The following is a 23696-nucleotide window of genomic DNA, read 5'->3' as shown; positions in this document are numbered from 1 at the left end:
AGTTTGCCCCGCGTGGAATGGGGGACCTTCCACGTGCAAATTAAGCATTGGCACGGCGGTTTGGAGACTCGTATGGGTAGGGTGACAGCGAACGGTTGAAACGGGCTGGTCCAAGGCTGGTGTTCGACAGGTATTCTTCGATCTTAGATGGGCGCTGGCGAGGTCGCGGGCGTGATGCGTCCAGAAGAACCCTCGCAATCCGAGCCTCTATGAAGGGCAGCGACGGTAGATGTGGTCGGGCTCTCCGCAGTGCTAGCACAAGGGGTGATTATCGCCGGTTCGTCATACGTCCGTCTTCCTCTGTGCCTGGCTTTGGGCTGCAGGGGGTCGAGCGGTCGAAAGGCACCGCGGTACGGAGGGACTTCTTGACGACGGGTTGGAGCAGGGCGGGGACGATGAACAGCTGTGGAGTAAGTCTTAGCTTGTGGTTCACGGGATGCTTCAGCTGGCGTTAAGTATCCAGTTCTTATTGGACCTCTTTTCGGATGACATCAGTCAGGGAAGCGGCTTGAATTTGCGGCGTCATTTGAAAAATTTTCCGCATCTCCTCCAGGATGATCGCGCGGATTGTCGTGCGTAGTGTATCGGAGCTCATAGCCCCGGCAACGCTCGTCTCTGCATCTAGCACGTTGACGGGGCGGTTGTACTGTCTCGTACAAATTTCCGGCGTCTTCTTCAATGCGGCAGCCTCGGACGTGAATTCTGCCGCTGTTTTATGAGGTTGCGGACAAGGCAGGCAAAGTGTTGTTGCTTCACTCTGCACATTAGAAACCTTAGCTTATTTTCTTCGGTCATTTCGTGGTCCGCGCGGCGAAATAGTTGCTTCATCTCCTCGTCGAAGATCAGGGCCCCTTCGTTTGGGGTGCTGCTTGCTCGTTTCCAACAAACGTGCGGCTCGTTCTTTCTTCACGACGGTGGCGAATGCTTTAAGGAGCTGGTTTTTAACGGGGTCGTACCGGTTAGCGAGCTTTCATGGTTGTCGAACCACGTTCGGGCTGTATCTTCCAAATAGAAGTAAACATGGCAGAAAGTTTCTTCGTCATCCCACCTGTTAGAGATGCGGACGTGCTCCACTTCTTCCAACCAGTCCTCAGGGTTTTCAGCGGAAGATCCGCGGAACGAGGGTGATTCGCGTGGCTGTTGCAGGGTGATGGGGGAGCGGCTTCATGCACCATGCTGGTGGTTGCAGCGGTCGTAATCTTGAGCCCGTCTGGCAGGAGACCAAACTCGGGCGGCAACCTTGCAGTCGGCGGTTGGCTGTAGTTGGACTGCTTGGCGGCTTCCAGAGGTCGTTGGGAGCATAAAAGTTGCGCACACGGCACCTTTATCAGATGTCACAAAGTCAGGGATGACACACTCGTCTTGAATAAAAAACAAGTTTATTGGAGCGAACTTCTTCTCCCCTGCCAAAAAAAAAAACATAAGCGGCGAAGCAGCAGTAAACAAAGTGGCGTGCATAGGCGTGTGTCGGCGAATCAAATGCCGCGGCGTCTGGTGCACAGTCGAAGTATATCCAGAACACTGTAGATCGAAGAAGATTATTCTAGGGTGTTGACGTTAGTTCGAAACAGTCTCCCTATCACAAGATAACACGTGCGGTATAGAAATAAATAATGGAACACGCGCTTCGCTTGGTACACAGATAATATGATGACAGAGACCGGCGCAGGCGTTCGACAAAAAAAAACACAAGTAAATAAACCCAATGGATGGTTCGCCGCTATATATATACATTGTGAGCACCCTTGGGCAATCTACCGGCACCGGTTGGCACAGTCGGTCTTGGTGTGGGATCATCGGACTGCCATCAGTGCTTCCTCTTCATCTGTACATTATCATCATCATTAGCGAACGTGCTCTAGCACTTCGTCCTCATCTCTGTGAATACTCATCATCATGGTGTGTGTACTTGTGTACTCGGCCGTTTTCCCTGCTCGAGCCTCCGAATAAACGGTCGCCCCGAACATCGGCCTCTCCGGTGAGCCTTGTCCTCTCAATATATATATATATATATATATATATATATATATATATATGTGTGTGTGTGTGTGTGTGTGAATGGTATTTAGGAAAGACAGTGATGGTGATGGCACATCTTCAGGTGGTTTGGGCATCATTGCCCGCAGATCCTTGGCGTGTCACATAATCCAATTCCGCACCATCGTTGAGGCTGTTGCCCTTCGTACAATAATATATAATATGCTAATTACGGTGTCCTTTCTTTACACCCCTCCCGATTTGCAGCTATACAGTTGCGACTTCGAGGCGCTGGTAAACAGCTTGCAGAACCCTTCATCCTTATAGGCCACTTGAATGCACATAATCCTCTTTGGGGTTCTTCGCGCATGTACTCTTAAGGTCGCCTCATTGAAAAATGTTTAATGTCTTCGGGGGATGCCTTCTCAATAAGCAGCAGCCAACATACCATAATATAGGAAACAGCACTTTCTCACATCTGGACTTGGCAATGGGTTCCTAAGTTCTCTATCTATCTAGTGAGGGGGATGTTGACACTAGATCATATGGTGGTGACCACTTCCCTACCTCACTAACATATATAGGTAAAGGCCCAAGCAGCCCATCTTCCCATAACAGGTTCAATGAATCAAAAGCAAACTGGAATATATTCGCAGATACATCTACAGCACACAGCCATAGCACACTTACACGTAGAGGAAGCCACCCAACTCCTCACGGGGCACATCCTAGATGCTGCCAGCAAGTCCATTCCCCAGGCCTCCGGCGCTCGTCGAAGCCCAAGGGGGCCCTCGTGAAATGACGACTGCAGGCCAGCACGAGAGGCCCAGAACAAGGCGGGGGGTGTCCTTCGCCGGTAACTCACGCCAAATAACCTCATCTCCTTTAAACGGCCAAAAGACTTGGGAAGCGTGTGCGCCGTGAAGCAAGAAGGGAGAGCTGGCGCACGTCCCTCACATCGATAAATTCATACACCGACACTCACAAAGGCTGGAAAAGTATACGAAAACACAACGGATAACAAACACACGACCTCCCCCTCGTTAGTACAACAGGTGGCACACTGGGAGACGAGGCCAAAACTCTCGCAAAACACTTCCAACATGTGTGCAGTTCAGCACACTAGACAAACACTTTCATGAAACACAATCGGCCGAAAAAAAGTCTTTACTTGGCAACGACAAGCCAACCTCCTCCTAGAACTTCGAGTTTTCACTTCATCAGCTGAGGGCCGCTCTGAGCCCTTGCAGAACCTCAGCTCCAGGCCCAGATAACATCTCATATACAATGACAGAACCTATACTCAGACACTCTTCTAACACTCCTTCACCTATATAAGAAGATATGGCTTTCGGGGCACATTCCAATAGTCTTGGAGGGAGGCTATAGTTGTAGCTTTTCTGAAAGAGGAGAAGGACCCTTCCTTTCCCGCTAGGTATCGACCCATTGCCTTGACCAACTGTCTGCGCAAGCTTCTTGGGAAGATGATAAACCGGAGCCTTGTGTACTTTCTGGTGTAAATGGTCTTCATGAGAGCTGCCAGGCAGGCTTTAGGGCTGGGCAATCTACCCAAGATCAACTGGTGGCATTAGTCTTATATCCATCTTCAAGCAGTACTGTATGACAGTATTCTTTGATGTTGAAAAGCGTATTATACTGCTTGGCGGTACGGCATCCTCAGTGACCTGAAGTCCAATCGCGTGAGCATTCACATAATCAACACGATGTCCAGTGACATGCCTGGAAGAATTTTTCGCGTGCTACTTCGAACTGCACTCTCTAGGGTTAATGTGCAGGAAAATGGCCTGCCGCCAGGTGGAGTTTTGGGCTTTACTCTGTGTATTGTGAAAATGAATTTTTGTAGGAGGGTATTGCCACCATCAATGTCCTGTTCAATGTATGTAGATGACACCCAAGTATGCTTAAAATCCTGTACCTTGTCTGTCTGTGCGCGCCAAGTCCAGCTTGGTGTTAACAGGCTAGCTGGCTCGGGAGAAAGCAACAATTTTCAATTTATTCCCGGAAAGTGCACTTGTGTTTCGTTTTCCAAGAAGCATTGCAACCGGCCGGATGCAGACATCAAATTCAATTGTGTCTCGATTCCTATAAAAAAGAAACACAAGTTTTAAGGTTTAATCCTTGACGAAAAGTTCATTTTCATCCTACACAAGAAACGACTAAAACACAAATGCTTAAAAGCAATTACTATCCTGAAGGTTATATCGGCACTTTTTTTTGTGCTGACAAACAACTGTTCGTCCGTGCTTTTACTAGCTTAATAGGTTCATGATTGGATTACGGAAGTGTCATCTAGGGGCCAAGCTGCTAAAACATCCCTAAAAACGCTGTACCCTGTGCTTTCATCTGGCGCTTCGCCTGGCGTGTGGTGCCTTCCGTGATAGTCCAGTTGAAAGCCTCTATATCGATTGCAACAAACGGAGCCTGGAACGTTAGCACGCATGCAAGGACGGACCTTCTTTATGCCTATAAAATCTGATCAAAGCCTCACCATCTTTTTAGGTCAGTTTTTTTTATACGTCAATTTCTCAACCCCTTTTTCAATCGTCCATTCATCTCTACTCTCTTCTCTTTCAGAATAAGAGAAGAAGCAACAGAACTTGATATCATGTCTTCAGACACAATCACAACTCCATTACCGAATTTCTAGCACCGTGGCAGCTTCGCCCCATATCATGTGATGTATCTTTCACAAGTGTAGAGAAAAATCGAGTACCGAGAAGCGCGATCCTGCCACATTTTTTGTCTCTGCAGCACAAATATAAGTGGGCCCAGTTTTACACTGTCGCCTAAAAAACTGCCACCTGTGTCTCCTGTGCTGCGCATATAGGCACCTTTGTTGTCAGTAAAACTAGGAATAGAAATACAAGTATCTTTGCGGCAGGGACCTACGGCATTATTCTTGTAGACAATCACAATCTTACATCTCGAATTCCCTATTTCATAATCTATACTGGTTCTTTAAATGCTGCGCATGCATTATCATCACAAATATCTTCAAAAAACCATTTGGTTTTTTGAAGATATTTCAAAATGGTATGAAATTAGCTCTAGTTCTCCGTCATGTATTAGTTCTCTCCGTATTAATTAGTTCTCCGTCATGTATTAATCTTCTTATTAATACTACTACGTCTGTATATGCGTTAAACCTCGAAGAAACCGTGTTCTGGGTGCCAGGGCACTCTGACATTGCAAGAAATGAGACCGCAGACCAAAGTGGTGCCAGTGCTGCACTTTCAACTACAGTTGAAATAAAAGAATACCCCACACCAACGTCAAGTCACAGATCAGACAACACCTTCGCACAACACGGCAAGTACACTGGAAGGAACAGAGACTACAAACTACACATAATAAAGCCACTCTTGGAACCACGCTTCACCGACACACGCAAGAGACACAATGAAGTTACCCTGGCTCGATTACGGATAGGCCACACACGTGCTACACACTCCCACCTGCTCACGGGATCTCCAAGACCCCTGTGTAGCAGGTGTGGAGACGGCCTATTCGTGGTCCACGTGCTACGTCAATGCAAAGCACTCCACACAACACTACACTAACACTTCGCCGAAGTCTACAGACAACACATCCCATCACACCCAGCGTTTTTCCGGTCTGATGACCCCATGATTTCCGTCAAGCGTGTTTTTAACTATTTACCAGAAGTAAATTGCTAGAGCTAATTTCATACCATGCATAATTACAACCTGACCTTCTACACCAGCCATCCTCACTGCCTTTGACTCATTCGTATTGTATTCCTGCTCACAGATTGTAGTGTTTACGCCCCCATTTCTCATATATAACGATTGTTTTATCGATCTTTACCCCAGTTGCCTTGCGCCATAAAAATCAACCAACACCAGCGTGGTGAACAGCTTCTCCGCCCTTTTTGCCAACTCGCAGTTCGAAGCCTGCGAAGTGGCACAGTGCCTGCGTGAGCAGGAGCAGATCGCGTCGCCAGTCAGCGTGTCCGTCACAATGAAGGCACGCACCTACAAGCCCCTGCACCCAGACCCTAGTGAGTCTGACATCGGAAACTATGACATCTTAAGAGAGTGTGCCCAGGGAAACTACAGCCAGGAGATGAGACCTCTCTCGGTAAGTATGTTGTGGGCTGGATAAGGTGAGGCCACAGTGAGTAGAAGAATTGAAAAACGTAAATATATTAGGGGCGAAGCGTCTTAAGGGCTCGGGCTATCAGCGTCTCGTGTCGTCGGCGTCGTTAGTCGTCGCATTCTCACGGGATCACGGCACTAATACACCAGGACACTGGTTTTCTAATTCCTCGCGGTAGAACGCAATGTGTAGTAAAAGGACACACCAGTAAACTCGTATTCCAACGCCTCGCGCTAGAACGTGTCATCCCCAAGAACGAAAACAAGTACAAAAAGAACACAATGGGCCACTTGTTTTTCGTTCGCGCTTCCTTGCTTGATTCTATTTAGCTCCGCACTCGCTTTAACTTCGAAATTTGCAGCTCTCCATTTCGAAATGCACTTCTTTTCCGTCTTCGTAATTGGGATGTCACGCATATCAGCGCGCGCCGTCACGTATATAAGAGAGTGACCTACAATCTTTGCATGGACGTATACACAGCATGCGTCGCCTCTCCCCAGTTTTCACGTTAGTGGAGATGGCCCGGTGTTCTTCAGTATTCAGATATTGGCGCTTTATTTTATAGCAATGGGTATTGCTACGCCGCAAATTTTTCCGTTTATGTACTGTTGTGTGGATACCATAACAATAGCTTTCTTGGCCACATGATTCACGTTTAGAATGTCAATATCGTCCGATCACCCTGTTGACGGTTCTCGCCAGGTAGGCAGCCCGTTAGACTGGATACGATGACGTCAACTACTAAGCATCCCGCACAGGTGTGTTTCTTTATTGATATGATTTATATACAACTACACTGCCTTCCCTGTAGGAGAGCACGAAGATGAAATTGCTAAAGAAAGATTAAGAGCACATGCAAGAAAGAACACACCTACACTGTCGGAATAGCGACCATAACTAGTACGTCATAAATACACTCACAACAAGAATTAGCCGCGCATCTAATCTCTTCAGAGCAAATTTTAAGAGGTGGTAATATTGAGCGGGCGCTGTCCAGTAAATGTCTCCCCTCTCTCCCCATCCACCTGTCACGCGTTTTCCCTTCCGCCTCGCTACTCCCAGGATGAATATTGTGGAGATGTAGTCCAGTTTATTCAATTTTAGCGCATTCCAGTGCTTGGGAAGCCTATGCTGGAACCTTTTGTTATGGTGATCTTGAAATGTCACCCGGAGGGTTAGTTTCTGGAGCGAGCTCAGTTTTTTTGGTATTTAAGCATTATTACCAAGGCGTATGTCTTACTTTCTATCTCAAACATCAAGCACCTATGCAGTGTATTTAGAAGAATACTGCAAATGTTACCTATGTATTGAGATTTTTCCTCAAACACGCCTAATGGTTAGTTATTCGAGGGAAAAACAGGTCTACAGACGTAGAAGGACCGAAATTTCCTCCTTGAACGCCGAGACCGACACTATCGTGTTTAATTAAAACCTAATCAACTAGCACTGAAACGATACAAAGAAAAAGAGAGAAAGAAAGAGTAGACGGCAAAGTGCTATGCCGAAGGAGCAGGAAAACTTCGAAAATGTTTTTACTTCCCAAGTGATTAGGCGTGCACAATATTAGGATTGCAATTAAGGTTGCAAACAAATAGAAACAATAAGCAGCCTATTAAAACATAGCACACTTGAAGAAAGTAGGTGAATCCCCAGGGAAATCTGTTAAACACTTTTATATAGAGACAAAAATATTCACAAATTTAAATAAAAATTGTTACCATACAGTTTCATAGACGCTAAAACACTGGAAACAATATTTGCTGGCAGCCCGTTTTATTCTGTATTATTTGCGGGAACAATGAATACCAAAATGATTTTTGCGTGACAGAAATTCAACAGTGCTGTGAGTGTTCTGATGTCTCAAAGCAGGAGATCGTTGTTATTGTGGCTCACGATATTAAGATACCCATCTCAAAAAAGATGTTCAATTTTAGCCTATTCTTTTCCTTCAGAATTCCAGCGCGCTAATCCTGTCTTTAGCCATAATAGCGCATGGCGGGTCAGTTGGCCTGTATTACGTAAATCTCAAGCAAATGGCAGGGTTTAGAACCGTTTTCAGATTGCGCTTATTCATAAAAATTATGGGCTCACATAAAGAGGCAAGCTCTAGTTTAGAGAGCATGAAAGCGTTGTATACGCCAATGGCGTTACTGTAAACGGAATGTTGTCAATTTGTCCCTGGAATGAGTACTGAAACAATATACTTGTTGCATTTTCTGATGCCATGGGTGCCACCGAGGCCATTAACCTTAGAATGGCGTTATGAGATGTTTGACCACCACGTGAATACATGTTTACATCCTCATTTATTACTGCTGTTATAGACCTCGAAAAAAACAAACGGCGACGTGGCTGCCTTGACAAGAAGGCGTTCTAAGCGTCACAGTTGTCGTAGCGCCCCTGCCAGTCTGGACGCGCGCTAGAGCGAGTGAGAGCGCCCGGATGAGCCGTGCTCGCACGCGCACTAGGTCAGTCCCGAAAAATCGCGCCATCTCCACGAAGTGAATGATGATGAGTGGGGCGAAGCTCCAATGTTTATCGGTAAAACCGTGAAACATTCGCCCACACATAATATAAGACTCGACACGTTGTTATAGGGGCGATTGTATATACACTTGTATACACGATGTTTATTATTTACATATCGGTGCAATTTTATACACTTATATAAACACAAGATGTAATCATTTACATATCGAATAAATTCTATGCAAGGATTACATCTCTTTACTAGCGCGCGCGCCCTAGTATGCAGCGCAGCAGCGGAGACGGAGGAGTACAAGTGTGTGCTGCGTTGCCTTGAGCGGCGGCGCGCCATCTGGAGGCCGACGTAAGAACTATTGCACAGCTGCGCCTCTAGCGGTCGCCTCGAGAACTAGTGGACACGGCGCGCCGAGGGACTTGCCCCGAGCAAGAAGACCTTCGCCCTTAAAACTGTGACGTCATACACAAGGCGGATTAGGGCGCACCAACCGCTGCAGGCATACGTCTACGCCACGGGGCGTGGAAGCGTGCAGTGTTAACCGAGGCACTTCACGCGTCATGTATATCCCGATGTTGAAATGACATCCGTTTTGACCGTGCTCGCGCTTGCAAAGATTTACATTGTTTTAAAGCATGTTATATGGTACTGTGCTGTTGAAAACAATCTTAGCGATTGCTGTACATACAGTGGAAGCTTTGAACACAGTTTATTTAACTTCAAAAATTTGTGTAAGTAGTTCAACCTGCCTTATTCACGTGTGGTTTGTGCGCATGTGTGATCAGGGTGGCGATACCAACCAGAAATGGTGGTAATTGCGAGTTTCGCGTAATGTTACTTCGCAAAACTCCTTATTTTTGTGCCGTTAACGGTGCATGCAAACCAGGGTGGCTTTTGCATTTTGGTGATTGTTAGTAGCAATGCTCTCTGAGGATGGGGCACTATTGGCTACAAATATTGGCTCGGCATATTGACGGACAAATGTGTTCGGAATGTTATACGGGTTCACGAAGCGTCAAGTTAAGGTTTAAGTAGTATAAATCGAGCACTTAAGTGACGTAAAGAATCCCGCGGGCATGAACGGCTCGACGGCTATGTGCCCAGATAATTTAGGGGCGGGGGCACGTAATGAATGTAGTCATTAACTAGGTTTTCTAATTGCACAGGTTAAGTAATAGCAGACTTATCATTTAGCTAATTCCAGTGATTTGGATTTTGTCTTGTTAAGGCTAGCATTTAGCTTGATTTCTTTTATGTTCTTCGGTATTATACCAGAAAAATATTTCTGTTTGGCTGTTTCTTGTGAAGCTGTTTTTTGAAGATTCCTAATGGATACCGGGCAGCTTGTACAATTTAGTTGTGCCGTTTTCATTTTGCGTTTTCTGTGCAACAGATCCCAGTTATTTTAGTATTTCGCTCTGCGAAGACGAATACGTTTGGAAGGAATAAAAATGTATAGAACTTTAACTCTCCGCTTGAAATGAGGCTGAAACTCGAAAACACTATTATACGGCATACAGCCTACAAATATCCAAAGTTATTCCTATTTGGTAGCACTCTTTGCATGAACGAAATTGTGTACACAATTAAGATGAGGTACGTACGCGTACGTATGTGACTGTTGCGGCAGTTATTAGGCATGCAGGTGAAGAATGAAGTACTATGTTGTGATATTTGTGTGAACGCCTACGCCAGGCAAAGGTTTGCTCACACACGCAATATTGAGGTAGTGCTAGCGCAATTTCATACAGAAGCGGGCTGGTGTACAACTTGTTGCAAATCACATGCGATCATATTATATGCCAAATTATAACTCACAACATCATGGTCAAATATGCCCGGTGTGTTAGAAGCAAGTTTAAGTCACCTGTCGTATTTATTCCCTAGTAGCGTTGTAATGTCAAAATCCCACAGCACTGTAAAAAATAGTGGACCAAATAGAGGGAACGTTCCCACGGAGGTCCAAGTCTCTGCGAAGGAACCATTCACATCCACTCAAAATGCAGTCGAATGGCTCCGCTCCGAAGGAATACAGCTTTCTCAGAAACTACACTGTGGAACAAAATGACGTCCTGTCGCAGGATTCCTCCTGTACAAGGAAAGGGAGTCTTGTGGGGCCGATTGTTATATTTATGTTTATAGAAACGTGTATTTACAACTAGTCTATAGCGTCTGGGCACAACGTTTTTACAGATACAGTAAACGGCGCACTAACAAAGAGCAAAACATAGCTCAAGGCAACCACATTTTACTAAAGTAAATATAATAGTTGTCGCTGAGGCACCACACTAAAATCAATTTGCAATGGCAATATTCAATCATTCTAGTCAAACATGAAACCGCTGGTTTAGTAGCGATAACACAGCGATTACTGCAACTTCAGTCGTGAAGGATACTATTATTCTATATATTGGACACTTGTCAACTCGTAAATGTGGGCTAGTTGGTTCAAAGTGTGAAACATGGTTAAGTAGCGCCGTAAAGACGAGACAAAAGTGGAGAGCAAGCAAGACTATATGGCTAGTCCTGTGTGGTCTCTTCTTTTGTCCCGTCTTTACCGCACTACATAACCATGTTTCATATTGGACGCCTTTCTGTATTGTGCATTCCGAATAATACTTTCGGGTAATATAAAATCTTCGTTTGTGGTATGAGTACACTACGTTTAACCTAATGACCGCTGATTATCAGCCAATTTCAGCAGACCGTAGAAGGATGTCCTCAATTGTGGACTTCAACATATTTCTACCCGTCTTCGTTCGAATCCCACATTCACTCTTAAAAATGTCTCACATCCACCATTTTCAGGACTTGTGCAATTCCCTACTTCCAAACTAGTCCCTTCGTGTTGATTCTGTTACACCTTCGTCGAACGGATGTTGACTGGCATAAATCCCCTTGCTCTTCTTAAATTCAGTTGGAACGTCTTCTACTCGCGCTATTTGCTTAAGCTTTGACACTTATCTTGTAATCTTAAGAATGGCTTTCATGATCTCAAATTTCAACGTCTTTTCTACCGAAGCTGTGTAAGGCAGACGCCGGTTTTTATTTCGAAGAAGCCACATTATTCGCATCAATTATGTGCTTCTACTCGCCACGACCAATGCGTATTTAATAATTTTCTGAATCGGCCGATAATGGCACTAGCGCCGTCATCAGCAATTGCACTTTGAACTCGGTTAAGGACGAACGCGTGCCGTTTGTTCGTAGGAACAATAGGAGGAATCAAGCGAGCGTTGGCAAGCGCCGACGGGCCCATGGGGGTGAAAACCGCGGAAAGCAGCTGCGACAGAAGATGCCGCCCCCTCCGTTGCCGCCTAAAGTTTCACCTCGCCGAGTCGCTCCAAATCCCTTCGAGGGAAAGTCACTTGTCCGCTTAGAACGCCCGCGCAGCCTATAATTGATGTTCAGCTAGAACGGATTCCGGTGCAATATTTTTGTCTGTGTCTTTAACGCCGGTGAACGCGAAAATCACTTGTTTCCGGCCTGTGCGTCCCTGTATTCGAGGGGGGGGGGGGGGGGGCTACGGATGGGCCTACATGCGCAGCTTGGCTTTATGTTCTCACCAATGTCAAGGTTATTGTGCGGGTGGAAGATTTAAACGTGGACATCTCACAGCCCAATGCGACCTGGCTGCACTCCCCCGTGTGGTCGAGTGGTTAAAGTTACTCATTTACACAGATAGTAAGAGGCCTCAGAGGCAGGAGGGATATGTACAGCCCCATGTTTGTCACCAAACTGGAGCTCGAGTCCCTCCCAGTTTTGTTCAGCTGATTGGCCAATAATATCGCTCAATTTCACACAAAAATTTCACGAAAAAATTTTATACAAACGTGTTTTTTCCTTGCCCCCCTTCGAATCCGTCGAACATTGCTAGTCATCCTCCTTCACGGAACTGACCTAAACTTTCTTCTTAAATGTAATAGAAGGCTTCGAGCTCCAGCGCCACGAATAAGCACCTGAACTATGCATAGGTTCTCTTAAACTTGTACTTTCGGTGATTGACGTAACGTACTGCGGAATTATTACACATTTTTCTCCAGTCGCTCCAGTTCGCAGTTGGCCTTCAATACAATTTAACATCGTAAAAAAGCAATTAAGTCACTTCTTACAATGATTGATTGATTGATTGATTGTAGGGTTTAACGCGCCGACGCAACGCAGGCGATGAGGCGCGCCGTAGTGGAGGGCTCCGGATTAATTTTGACCACCTGGGGATCTTTAACGTGCGCCGAAATCTCGTACACACGGGCGTTTTTGCTTTTCGCCTCCATCAGAAAAGCGGCCGCCGCGGCCGGGAATCGAACCCGCGACCTCGTGCTCAGCAGCGCAACGCCTTAGCCACTGAGCCACCGCGGCGGGTACTTCTTACAATGCGTGCACTTGAGCCCCCTCTTGCGATCAAATGGTCTCACTGGACATATGCTGTGGTGCTGTGTTTCAGATTTGCGATAACTCGACATACACATCGAGCCTCGCAATCAACGACGAGCACCAAGCAGTGACAGCTTTCAACAAGATTGCAGGCTTCACGGTTGTTTTCGACAACAGCGCCACGTTGCGCCAGAAGGTGAGCAGTTTGTGGGACGATGGATTTAGGTTCGGGCGTAGTTTAAATTGGCAATTTCTGCCCCATACGCATCTCAGTAGATCGGCCGAACGAGCCTTCATGGTATTTATATTGATAATAGGGAGACAGTGAGATAAATTTTCTACAAAGGGTAGGGCGGGCTGAACGAATATTGCGGACTGTAAAACACGATGTGGAACGGTAAAACACGAAAGTAAAAACACAATGCACTTTAATTCTGGACTTGCGCCGCCATCTTTTAGTTTGGAACCAAAACATTATTTAGACTATTAGCTTATGAATACTCTTCGGGGTGCGTTCCAAATCTACTGAGAATGCAACGAACTGCTGCTAGAGTCAACGTAGTTTTTAATCAACTCGTGAGTGCAAATACAAGCTTCGCGTTTAGTTATCCGAAGTCCTGCCCGATGCAATTGCAATCATTGGCTGCGGCGTCGTGAAGATCCGTTCGAAATAAGCACAATACCGGCACTTCTAACGCTGCTGAGAATGCAATAAAAGTGTGGCTAGTCCGCATTGCGGTATTAAATTATCCTAAAACGCACCAAACCGCCATTATTCAGGAAAGGAAACCGTGAAAGGGAAATAAAAAAAGAAATAACTCTAAAGAACTTCACCGTCATGAAAAAAATCCGGCCATCTCCACGAAGTGAATGATGATGAGAGGGGCGAAGCTAAAATGCTTATCGGAAAAACCGTGAAACATTCGCCGACACATCATATAGAGACTCGACACGTCAAGCTTTCCACCGCTCCGTTGACAAGCCCGTTGACGACGTCCATGTTTGTGGTGATTATGTAGGGTTCGTTTGGGACGATGGGAATCTCCATGGGTAAGTTTACGAATTCGGAGTGTGACATTTTAGCCACCTTGGCCGCCACCTTCTCCAGAGCATCTTGTGTCGCGTACCCCCGGTACGTGTCTACAGCTCGCAGGCGACGAACAACCTCTTCTTCTTCCTCTCCTACTTGTTGGGTAGCGACGAACGCGTTGAACGTTTCAACCTATTCGGCCAATCTTTGGTTGGCCAATCTCAAGGGGGATCCTGCCACAATCATCATTAATGTGCCGTGTACGGCCGGGACAGGGCCCGAGCTAGAGGAGCTTTGCCCCTAAAACACTTTAGCATTTCTGGAGCTTAAACTATAGCCGTTCGCTCGAAATCCCGCGACTCTACCACGAAGCTATTCAAGCAAAAATGCGGCATTTTTTTTCCAGTTGCTCGAAAGAATGGTAGGAGTGTTCCACGCAAAGTATTTTATGACGCTGGGATGGTAAAGGAACTATCTATCTCTAAACTAAACGCCGCTATGGCTTTAAAGGGACCCTGCAACACTTTCGATAAGCGCTTCACTCTTTCCTTCGCGTCTGGAACCACCGCAAAAGCTACAGTGATCACCAGCACGGAGCGGCACTGCGTGATTTGCTCGTCGCAGCAGATACACCTTCCATTTCTGCATTTCTTTTTGTGGCTTTTTTTAGTTTCTATCAGAAAGCGTTCATTGCTGCAACTGGGGAAACCGGCTAACAGGCGCTACACGGCCTTGGTAACGTAATTCGAACCGTTGAAAAACGTGAAGACCGGGAAAGAGAGAAAAATATTTTGAGCGAGTTTACAAGTTATCTGACGCATGAAGCAGTAATTTTTGCCTGAGGTTGTCTGCAACCCACTAATCTAAATACTTGGTGTGTTTGGTGACTACGTTTTGAGAGCATTCAGAATTTCAAAAAGTTGGAAAAATTGTTGCAGGGTCCCTTTAACAAACCCATCCACAATTGTTACATAACCCCCTCGACGGGACTGCCCAGGAACTGTATCGCCGCTAAACTGGATTCAGTCTTGATAGTGTGATGTTTCTGATCACGTGATTCCACATTGATTCTTTTCGTGATGAACGCTACTACAAGTGACTGAGATCGCGAACGAACTGAAGCGGCGCTATAGTACCCGGAAGAAAATATTCCATCGCCGCCGTCGAAAGTGTGGGGAGTACTGCTGAGGTGGAATATCTCCGGCTCTTGTAACGCCCTAGAATGTGTAACTGCGAAACTCCAGCATCCTCCAATACTGGCAGAAGTTTCGTATGGAACATTGAGTGGTAGAGATAACTTTTCCTAGGACGAACTGATAATACTAGCTATCGTTTGAGTCAGCTCCAGAAATAAATGGAAAAGTCCAGCGAAGCCGGCATTATCCCGGGATTTAGTCTCTCGTAGTTTATCTAGATTGCTGATGGTTACATCCCGACATTGGAGCCATTTTTACGTCACGAAATGAGTAGGCTGAGGAATTTTGTGTGCAGAAATTTGTTTCACTATAGCGGGGCTACGGCACTTGTGGCGCCTTGTCTAGTGCGCCGCAAAGATGGCCGCCGAAGATCATACAGCTTCGCGCAATGCCAGTAGGGAGAGATACGCCTCGTAGTGTGAAAGGGATGTATCGCTAGGAAAAGAAGAGTAAGCCGTGGATATGAGTGCGACATACAAGAACCACGCAGACGACGGCGTCTGGTATCCACGACTATATTTACGTGACCTGCTGCTCTAGAAATGAACGGAATAGCGCATCGAGGGCATTGTCTCGCTACCGCTGATTCCACAAATCCGACTGCGCAAGGCTCGCCTGGTCAAGCACTTGATTGTCGGTTTCGACCATTATTATCCTTTACTGTGGCGTTAAAAGCACGGTACAGGTACTACAACGTAGCCATGTATATACCCAAATCGGACGTCCGAAGGCGGCAATGTGGCTAGCGGAGTTGCAGTATCGCGATGTCCTAGCTGAGTCAAGCCCGTGACAGCGATGAACGTTCACGTTGATAGTGGGCATCAAGTAACGAGACGTCACGGGTGACTGGGAGCCGCGAACGCCATGATGGGTCAAAGAATGGAGGGCATAAAAGACCGTCCGGTCGTTGCGGAGAGGTATGCTGGGGCCGGAACGGCGGGTCGACTTATCACAAATGAGGGGCATGTCGCATTCGTGACGCCAGATGTCTTCATACACCACAGAGGTATTGGGTGTGCGAAGCAGTTGGAGTTTGTCGTCAGTGCGTCACCCAACACGAAAATGGCGGGAGTGCTCGATAGCCAACTATGTTGCGAGCAGCTTGCCTACAAAATTGCTGTAGCGACACCCGTGGGGCACAAGCTTCGAAAAGAAGACGATTGGTTTATAAGTGGTAGTAGCGAAGTGCTGCAAGAACGCTCCGACACCCATGTCCCAGGTGGCAACCATGATGTATGTTCGGACGTCGCACATTCGGTGGACATCAAGGGTGACTCCGGAAAAGATTTTTTTTATTCCTCTAAGTGCGTGGTACGCGCTGCCAGCCAAGGCTATTGAGGCTATCGGCATATTAAGGCACCTGAGAATGTTGCAGAATAGCTGGACTACGTCGGCGCTGCGAAGTATAGGGCGCGGTAATAGTTGTCGAGGCCAATCAATTTCACACTTGTTTTTTGGGAGATTGCTGAGGAAGACCTCAAATAATTGCGACACGTGTCAGAAGTTGGCGAATTTCCTGTGTGTTGACACGATAACCGAGAAATTCGATCTTCACAAAATAACTCGCGCTTCGGACAATTAAAAAAATGATTCGAAAGCAAATCTTTAAACGACACCCACACAAAATGCCCATGCGTCGTTAATTGAATTCACACACGTGGCTTCACAAAGAGTAAAGCCAGACATTTTGCCGGCAGTTTCCTGGGGCTCGCGGTAATGACATCCCGATTGCAGCATCGTCAGCCACGGCCAGGGTAGAGCGGCGGGAGCCGCCGCTCTAGCCCTGCCGTGCGTCGGCGGAAAGGAAACGGTGACGAACGTAATTTCGAAGGGTGAGGAGGGGGGCGGCATGCGCGGCTACTGCGTCATCTCTCTCACTGCCTCCCCCTCGCTCTTGTTTCATGTGTCGCCTCCAAAAAAATTAGCGGTGGCTTAGCTCGACTGTGCCAGGTTGTACGTTGCGTGAGCTAAGGTTCAGCTGGTTATTCTTAGCTTTCCTAGTTGTCTGTGATTAGCTTGATTATCATGATTGCTGCTGCTGTAATGACAGACACACGGTATACGCAGTATGTGGCACATGTATAATTATCAAGCAGCTGCGGCGCCGCGTCGCCAGTCATCCCAGAGCTAAGGTGGTTGGGGCTTGTAGGGCGACGGAAGAAACTTTATGTACAGATATCTACATGGCGTTCGACTGAGTGAACAGGGTTTTGCGCTCCTGCGCGCAGGAGATTAAATAACCAGGTTGGGTCCACCCCGTTTCCCCCTTTCCTCGACTGACGTCAGTATTGTCCAATCAGGGGTGCCTCAGCTGACGTCCACACACTCACAAAGAGATGGCACTTTGCACAGGTTAATGTGCAGTTGACTCCTGATGATGCAGTTGTTGAAGCGCGGGGAGGACGCCTGGACCAGGTCGATAATCCGGCGTGGAGTACTAGGTGAATGGCAGCGTCTCGGACCACAACAAAGCAGTCCCCCGCTGACGATTGCCGCCGGAGAAGCAATGCTGCACGTCTTTATAAATCCCTCCCTGCCTCCCTGCCTCGCCGGGGGGGGGGGGGGGGGCGCAAGCTGCGGAAAGCGCCTTTTTCAGCAGAAGCGTCCCTCTTCGCCGCGTCATCGCATACAAAGCCGGGTCGCTCCCCATCGATGAGGGTAGGAGAGACGAAAACTTGCGATAATGGGCCGACAGAAGCGTTGGGTGACTGAACCCGATAGCATTGCAGACGGGCGTCGTAATGTCAATACGCCGATCGTAACAGTACAGATGTTCCCAACAAGTGTTCCGGGAAATAGAGTGTGAGGAGGGCGTCGTATTGTGACCACGGAAAGGAAACCGACATCCATAGCGTTGTCAGCGCGCTGAGCCAGAGTTATCAGTGGCTCGGGCTAATGCATGGTTCAATTCATAAGCACCGAAAGTAGGCTGGCCCTGTAGGTAAGGTCAATGCAGATGTAAAGTGCCCGCAAAGGCAACCAAGCCATCTCTTCCGGTTAGTTCCCCATGCCATGAATTGAGGCGCTAGGTTTGCGATCGCCGAGCTCTTCCAATCGGAATAGTTGCTGCATTCTATGCTGCTGTTTCGATAGTGCACTCGATAAAAGCCGCCTTAAATGAACTACCGTCTTAAGCCGACATAGCGAACTACCGCAGAAGCCGTAGGCGTAAGCGCTCTAACGACGTCGTCGAACGCCGTCAATTGCGAGGTGGCACCTTAACGTCGGATCAATGACTCGATGCTAATAAACCAATGTTTGCGGTCTGACAACCGGAATTCGGAAAGATCGAGGGGGTAGAAATCGGCTTTGCGAAGTGGTGGTTGTGGTTGCGGAGATGGCTACACGTAATGGGAAGAATACGATGTCACTGCTTAAACCAGGAATAGAACTTGGCCAAGGCAGCGTTTGTGGGGATCCAAGTGAGGACAGGAAACGAACGCAGGAGGTATGAGCCAAGGAGCGCAGGCCGGAATTACGAGTTCCTTGCATAGAATAACCACACAGATGTTGGTGCGTCGTATCCACAAACATACTTTACGTGACCTTCTCGTCCAGACAGGAAAGAGTGAGCGCATCACTGGCCCTGTCTTGCTATCTTTAATACTCCAAAAATGCACCCGCCCGAACCGTGTCTTCAACCGCTTTGTTGTAGCTTTCTACCGTCGTTTTCATCCACAGTGGCACATTAGGGACGCGCTGCTAGAGTATGAAGTTGGAATCTGACCAAACTCCCGACGTATATATAAATCCTTTACTGCGCAATACACAATAAAGAAAAGCCAGCAAAAAAGACTAAGCTTACTCTATAATCTGTTAGTTGGCCGCAACGCTAAGGAACAATGAAAAGCTGGAGAAACATTTTCATGCAAATTATGGAGGCTGCTGGACGCTTTTCCTTTTATAAAATTTTACGTGCTCAAAATTTTCCGCATGCACTCGGCGTGTCCCGGGAGACAATCTGATTGTCGTCGCCATCAACGGCTGTGCTTTAAAAGCCCGCTGGTAATAGCAAAGACACAAAGCAAGTCGGGGGTTGAGAACAACGTGAAAAACAGTAACAGTCCAAAATATATGTAATGTTCCTGCCCCAAGACAACTGTGTGGCGTGGCGAACGTATTACTTACACAAATGAAAGACGCCAAGGCAACGACCACAGCAACATTAGTTAGAAATATGCAAGGGCAACTCGGACACCTTCAGAGGTGTATGAAGCTGTTTTGGATAATTGAAGAGCGAATACTTTGACACTAGCATTCGTATGGCGCGAGACCTGATAAAACTGCACCCAGGAAAAAGTTGAGATGGAAAAATATCTGTCTTTATTAAAGGCTTATGATTATAACAAGCGAAACTTATAGAACCAGAAAATAAAACTAGGAAGCTGGTGGAATGCGACAATTGAACAGCGTTTTCACCACCAAAAAGACGCGGATACAACACTGAGATAGATAAAAATTGTTATGGCAGCAGATGAAGTAAAAAGTGCGATTGCCAGCCGGGGGAAAATATAATGTGATTGAATCGGTAAAAGCAGAAAAAGGACGTGGATGAGTAACAGGTATCACTTCCGTCATTATCATTACATAAATAAAATACGGTGAGTGTGCAATTTTTCGCCACCATCACTACAATCACCTCCTACTTGTGGGATGCTGCCGGCTTGCCACTGTCTCTTATGTGAGCTTTTGGAGCATTGCGAGCAAAAAAAGAGCTGTGTGCACGCGGGACCCGGAACTTGCTAAGGCATGGTTCATGGGCAGGTGTTTCGAGTAGCGGGGATTACAGAGCACCAGAGCCCAATCTCGAAAATCACGAGTGCCAAGGCCGCAACCCTATAGCTAGCGCCATCCCTACACCTATTTTCGGGCCCCACTGCGCCCGAACATAGATTGGGATGGGGCCTCTGCGCGAACCTATGAGAGCGTCTGCGACAGCCGGGCTGACGCGTCAATGGGCCACCAAGACGAATACATTCAGAAGCCCAGTTCGGGTTTCGGAGGGGCAAGAAGGAGGAGGCTCGAAAGTACCCGAGGTGCATTGCTACCGGGCCCCGGTTTACAGTCCTATTTAGCATTGCAAGGTGTTGCGACACAAGGGGTTGCGGGGAAACTTTCAGTATTGTTCACCACTTGCCTGTTTAAGTGACCTGTTTTTAGTTAGCCTTGATGGACTGAGGGCAGATGGCATAGATGTGAAGCAAACATTCTAGGCGGGCGTTTGCTTATGTAAAAGCGAAGCAACTGCAGCTGCGTCAAGTTTAGAGAAAAACGGAACTTGCGACTTTTTTAGGAGACAATATTCTGATCGCTGTTCCTCGTTTTCGGTAAGAAGCCCGCTTGTTTAGTACCTTGCGATGGTGATGATAATGCTGATAATTACGTTTCAATTCTAATGGCGCAAGGCCAACTACGCCAAATAGCGCCCTTGAAGTGTTGTTATTGTTATGAATAGGTGCCTATAAAAAAAAATCCCCCCACCTCCCCGAAGGGGATCGTGCGGAAATTCGAATGCATTGGGTGCACCGAATTCTTCTTTGCGGTATCGTTGCCGCGAGGGATTCGACTTCACCGACTTCCATCGCTATCAAGGCGCCAGTCGGCAAGCAGTCACGGAGCGAGGCGCGCGCTCCCTGCCTTTATATGCGCAGCGAGCGGAGAGGGGTACGCGGAGAGGAGAGAGAGACCCGCACCAGCCCGCGCGCGAGCTCTCTCTCCGCCCCGAGCTCCGCGATGCGAGCGCCCTCACACGCCGAGCGCGCTCCTCTCCCCTCACTCTCCGCTACTCCGCCCGAGCTCCGCGATGCGAGCGCCCTCACACGCCGAGCGCGCTCCTCCTCTCCCCTTGCCCTCCGCTACTCCGCGCCTGCTCCGGTTGCTACGTGCGCGCTACAGCTGTTGCTAGGCGCACGCCGCTCAACGACGCAAGACAACCTGCGGCTAAGAAATGCATTCGCATTTAAAATTGGTTAGATTGAACTGGAATAAAATCAATTAGATGATGATGACGGCTGGTGCAGAGTCAGAATGAAGACCAAGAGTGATTAAAAGATAGATAATGTGACTGGTGTATAGGAGCACGGGTAAAAGTATGGGTGGGGATGAGATCAGCTGAAGAAGGGAAACTTTGACAGGAACACAAAGCTGCGGCTAAACGAAAACATGGCATCGTCACCTAAAGAGTCTGATCGATGTAATGAAAGAAGTTGTCTGTAGAGTTCTCCGAAGTGTTTGCGACGTGTAATGTCGAGTTCCTTGCATTGAATGAGGGTGTGTATCACGGATGGGCCGTCCCCACACCTGCTACACACATGTCTTGGATGTCGAGTCAGCAGGTGCGAGTATGTTACATAAGTGGGGCCTATGGGCAACCAACCTAAGGTTACATGAAGGTGTCTCTTGTGTGACTCAGTAGTGTATTGTCCCAAGTGTTGTTTCATTTCGTGCAGTTTCTTGTCTGTCTGTTTCCAACAGTCTGCTTGCCATGCTTTGTCGAGTTATTGCCTGATGTGCGGCTTGAGGTCTGTGTAACGTAGTGTTGTTATGTTGACCGTGTTTCGGAGTGCAACGCCGGCGGCCATTATTCTGCCAGCTCATTTTCACCGATGCCAGCCTGGCGGGGCACCCAGCACACTGCCACCTGAAGGTTTGAAAAATAGGCTAGTATAATTAACGTGAAAACAAGAATAACGACGTGCATTTTCGATTATATTTCGGATGACGATGTATGGACTACGCTAAGCGAATCCGTATAAATTATGGACTCAGCAATATGACGTTCAAGTATGTAAGCTTCAAGAGGAAAGCAACTCACAACAACTGTGTGCCATGCTGACACACGCTTGTTCAATATCGCCGTGCGGTGGCAAAGCTATACTTGGTGATTCTTCGCCCGACTGAAATTTACTAACTTCGGAGTTGCCTTTTAATCTGCCACAACGTTGATGGCTTCCTCCTACGTGCAATGTGTTTTAGCAGCAGGCCGGATGCTCAAGCATCCCCGAACTCGCCCACGCGCGGAGCTTCCAAATCTTGCAGTAGGATAACCCACCATGCATCTAAAGCTTTGAGCTCTGATGCATGTCCTCATGTTTCTACTGCACAATAAATGCAATAAGCCCGAACTGTGAATTTTAAGACGATAATGTTTTATGCCAGCATCCACCAAGATCTGACTGACTCATCGCCGTCACGGAAATGGCATCGCCAGAAAAAGTTCCATTGCCGTGAATGCGCCCGGATGCGAGCCGGTATCTCCATCGCCGCAACTGGAAGGGCATGATGCTTTACCAACTGCAATAGTAGATGAAGCACAGACTGCAGTATGAACGCGCCATATATCCTTCCTATAACCTTCTCCATTTAGATATCGCTGCCGTCTACGAGAGGTGAAGAGAAGTAGTCCAATCACGATGCTAATGAGCGCCGACAGTTGGCGCCAGCGGAGCTCCTCGCAACGCAACCTGTCTGCCGTGCACTATATGGAGCAGATGCGGTGGTCGCACATTTGCCAAAGCGCCGCGTTAGCAGGTCGCTGTTCGCCAAGCACAATGAGAAAACAGCCCCGCAAATCATGCTCTTTCGCTGAAGCGGACCGTGAGTTCACCTAATGATTGGCTGACAAGCCGTTCGGTTTTGTTCGCATGTTTGCGAGCGCGACTGGTTCCATTCGGGTTTACGCAGTGCTCCCGCGCGTGCAATCCATTGTCTAAAGTTGATGCATCTAACGTTGTCATACCGTCGAAATATAAATAGCGATGTGGCAAGTTCATGTCGATGCAGAATAAACAATCAACTGATCCTGTGAAGCACAGTTCACTTTTGTGTTTTACCGATTCCTGGGAAATCGGGATAAACAACATTTTTTACATTGATCTGCATCATTTTCTAGGATCCCATTTTCGTCGCGTCGCCTCAATTGCTTCTTTTCTTAACACTTGCTCGCAGGTGTGCGAGGCCAAAGCGAATCTGGCAACTTTCGAGTTTGGGCTCGCAGTATTCGACGTCAACTACGACCAGGGCCCCACGGCATGCCAGGATAAATTCATCAAGGGCTATGGCACCCGCCTTGAAATGATCAAGAAACTCTCGAGCTATTTCAGGAACGAGTTCAACGACGCCTCCAAGCTGACAGGCTGCATTAGCGTTGGTTAATTGCAATTCGCTGTCATCTTTCTTTTTGATTTCAACTATGTCTGTTGGAAAAATCCGAAAGGAAGAAGAGGTGGCCATTAGCAGCTGCCTCCTACTATCACTATCATTGTAAAGTTACATCCGCCATTAAAGGAATCACTCACGTCCCGCGGTCATCGCCTCGGTTCTTTAACAAAATGGTGCCGTGACCAGGATCAAAGGATAACACAGTTGAAGACCTGAGTGCGCACCGCCCCACAACGATGACGTGAGTGACCGCAACGACGGGACTGAACCGTTACCGCTGACCATTCACCGCAAGCGTCCACAAGAAAACTTAAGGAATTGAGGATGAGCCAAACGT

The 23696-nt window shown here is 47.4% G+C and overlaps 1 protein-coding gene across 1 annotated transcript in view; it reads left to right on the top strand.

The window, feature by feature from the left end:
* Positions 1 to 23390, top strand: part of LOC144139550 (uncharacterized) — a 47918-nt gene extending 24528 nt beyond the window's left edge. The window contains exons 4-6 of the mRNA XM_077671856.1: positions 5905 to 6099; positions 13044 to 13169; positions 23147 to 23390. Coding sequence (XP_077527982.1) covers positions 5905 to 6099; positions 13044 to 13169; positions 23147 to 23353 — 528 coding nt within the window. The 3' untranslated portion in view covers positions 23354 to 23390. The remainder of the gene's footprint in view (positions 1 to 5904; positions 6100 to 13043; positions 13170 to 23146) is intronic.
* Positions 23391 to 23696: the final 306 nt, after the last annotated feature.

The sequence above is a fragment of the Haemaphysalis longicornis genome, unplaced genomic scaffold (assembly GCF_048455015.1).
Source record: "Haemaphysalis longicornis isolate Haplotype H1 unplaced genomic scaffold, Haemaphysalis longicornis Haplotype H1 scaffold_5, whole genome shotgun sequence".
Taxonomy (NCBI): domain Eukaryota; kingdom Metazoa; phylum Arthropoda; class Arachnida; order Ixodida; family Ixodidae; genus Haemaphysalis; species Haemaphysalis longicornis.
The sequence above is the reverse complement of the archived record's forward strand: the minus strand, read 5'-3'. Positions and strand labels throughout refer to the sequence as shown.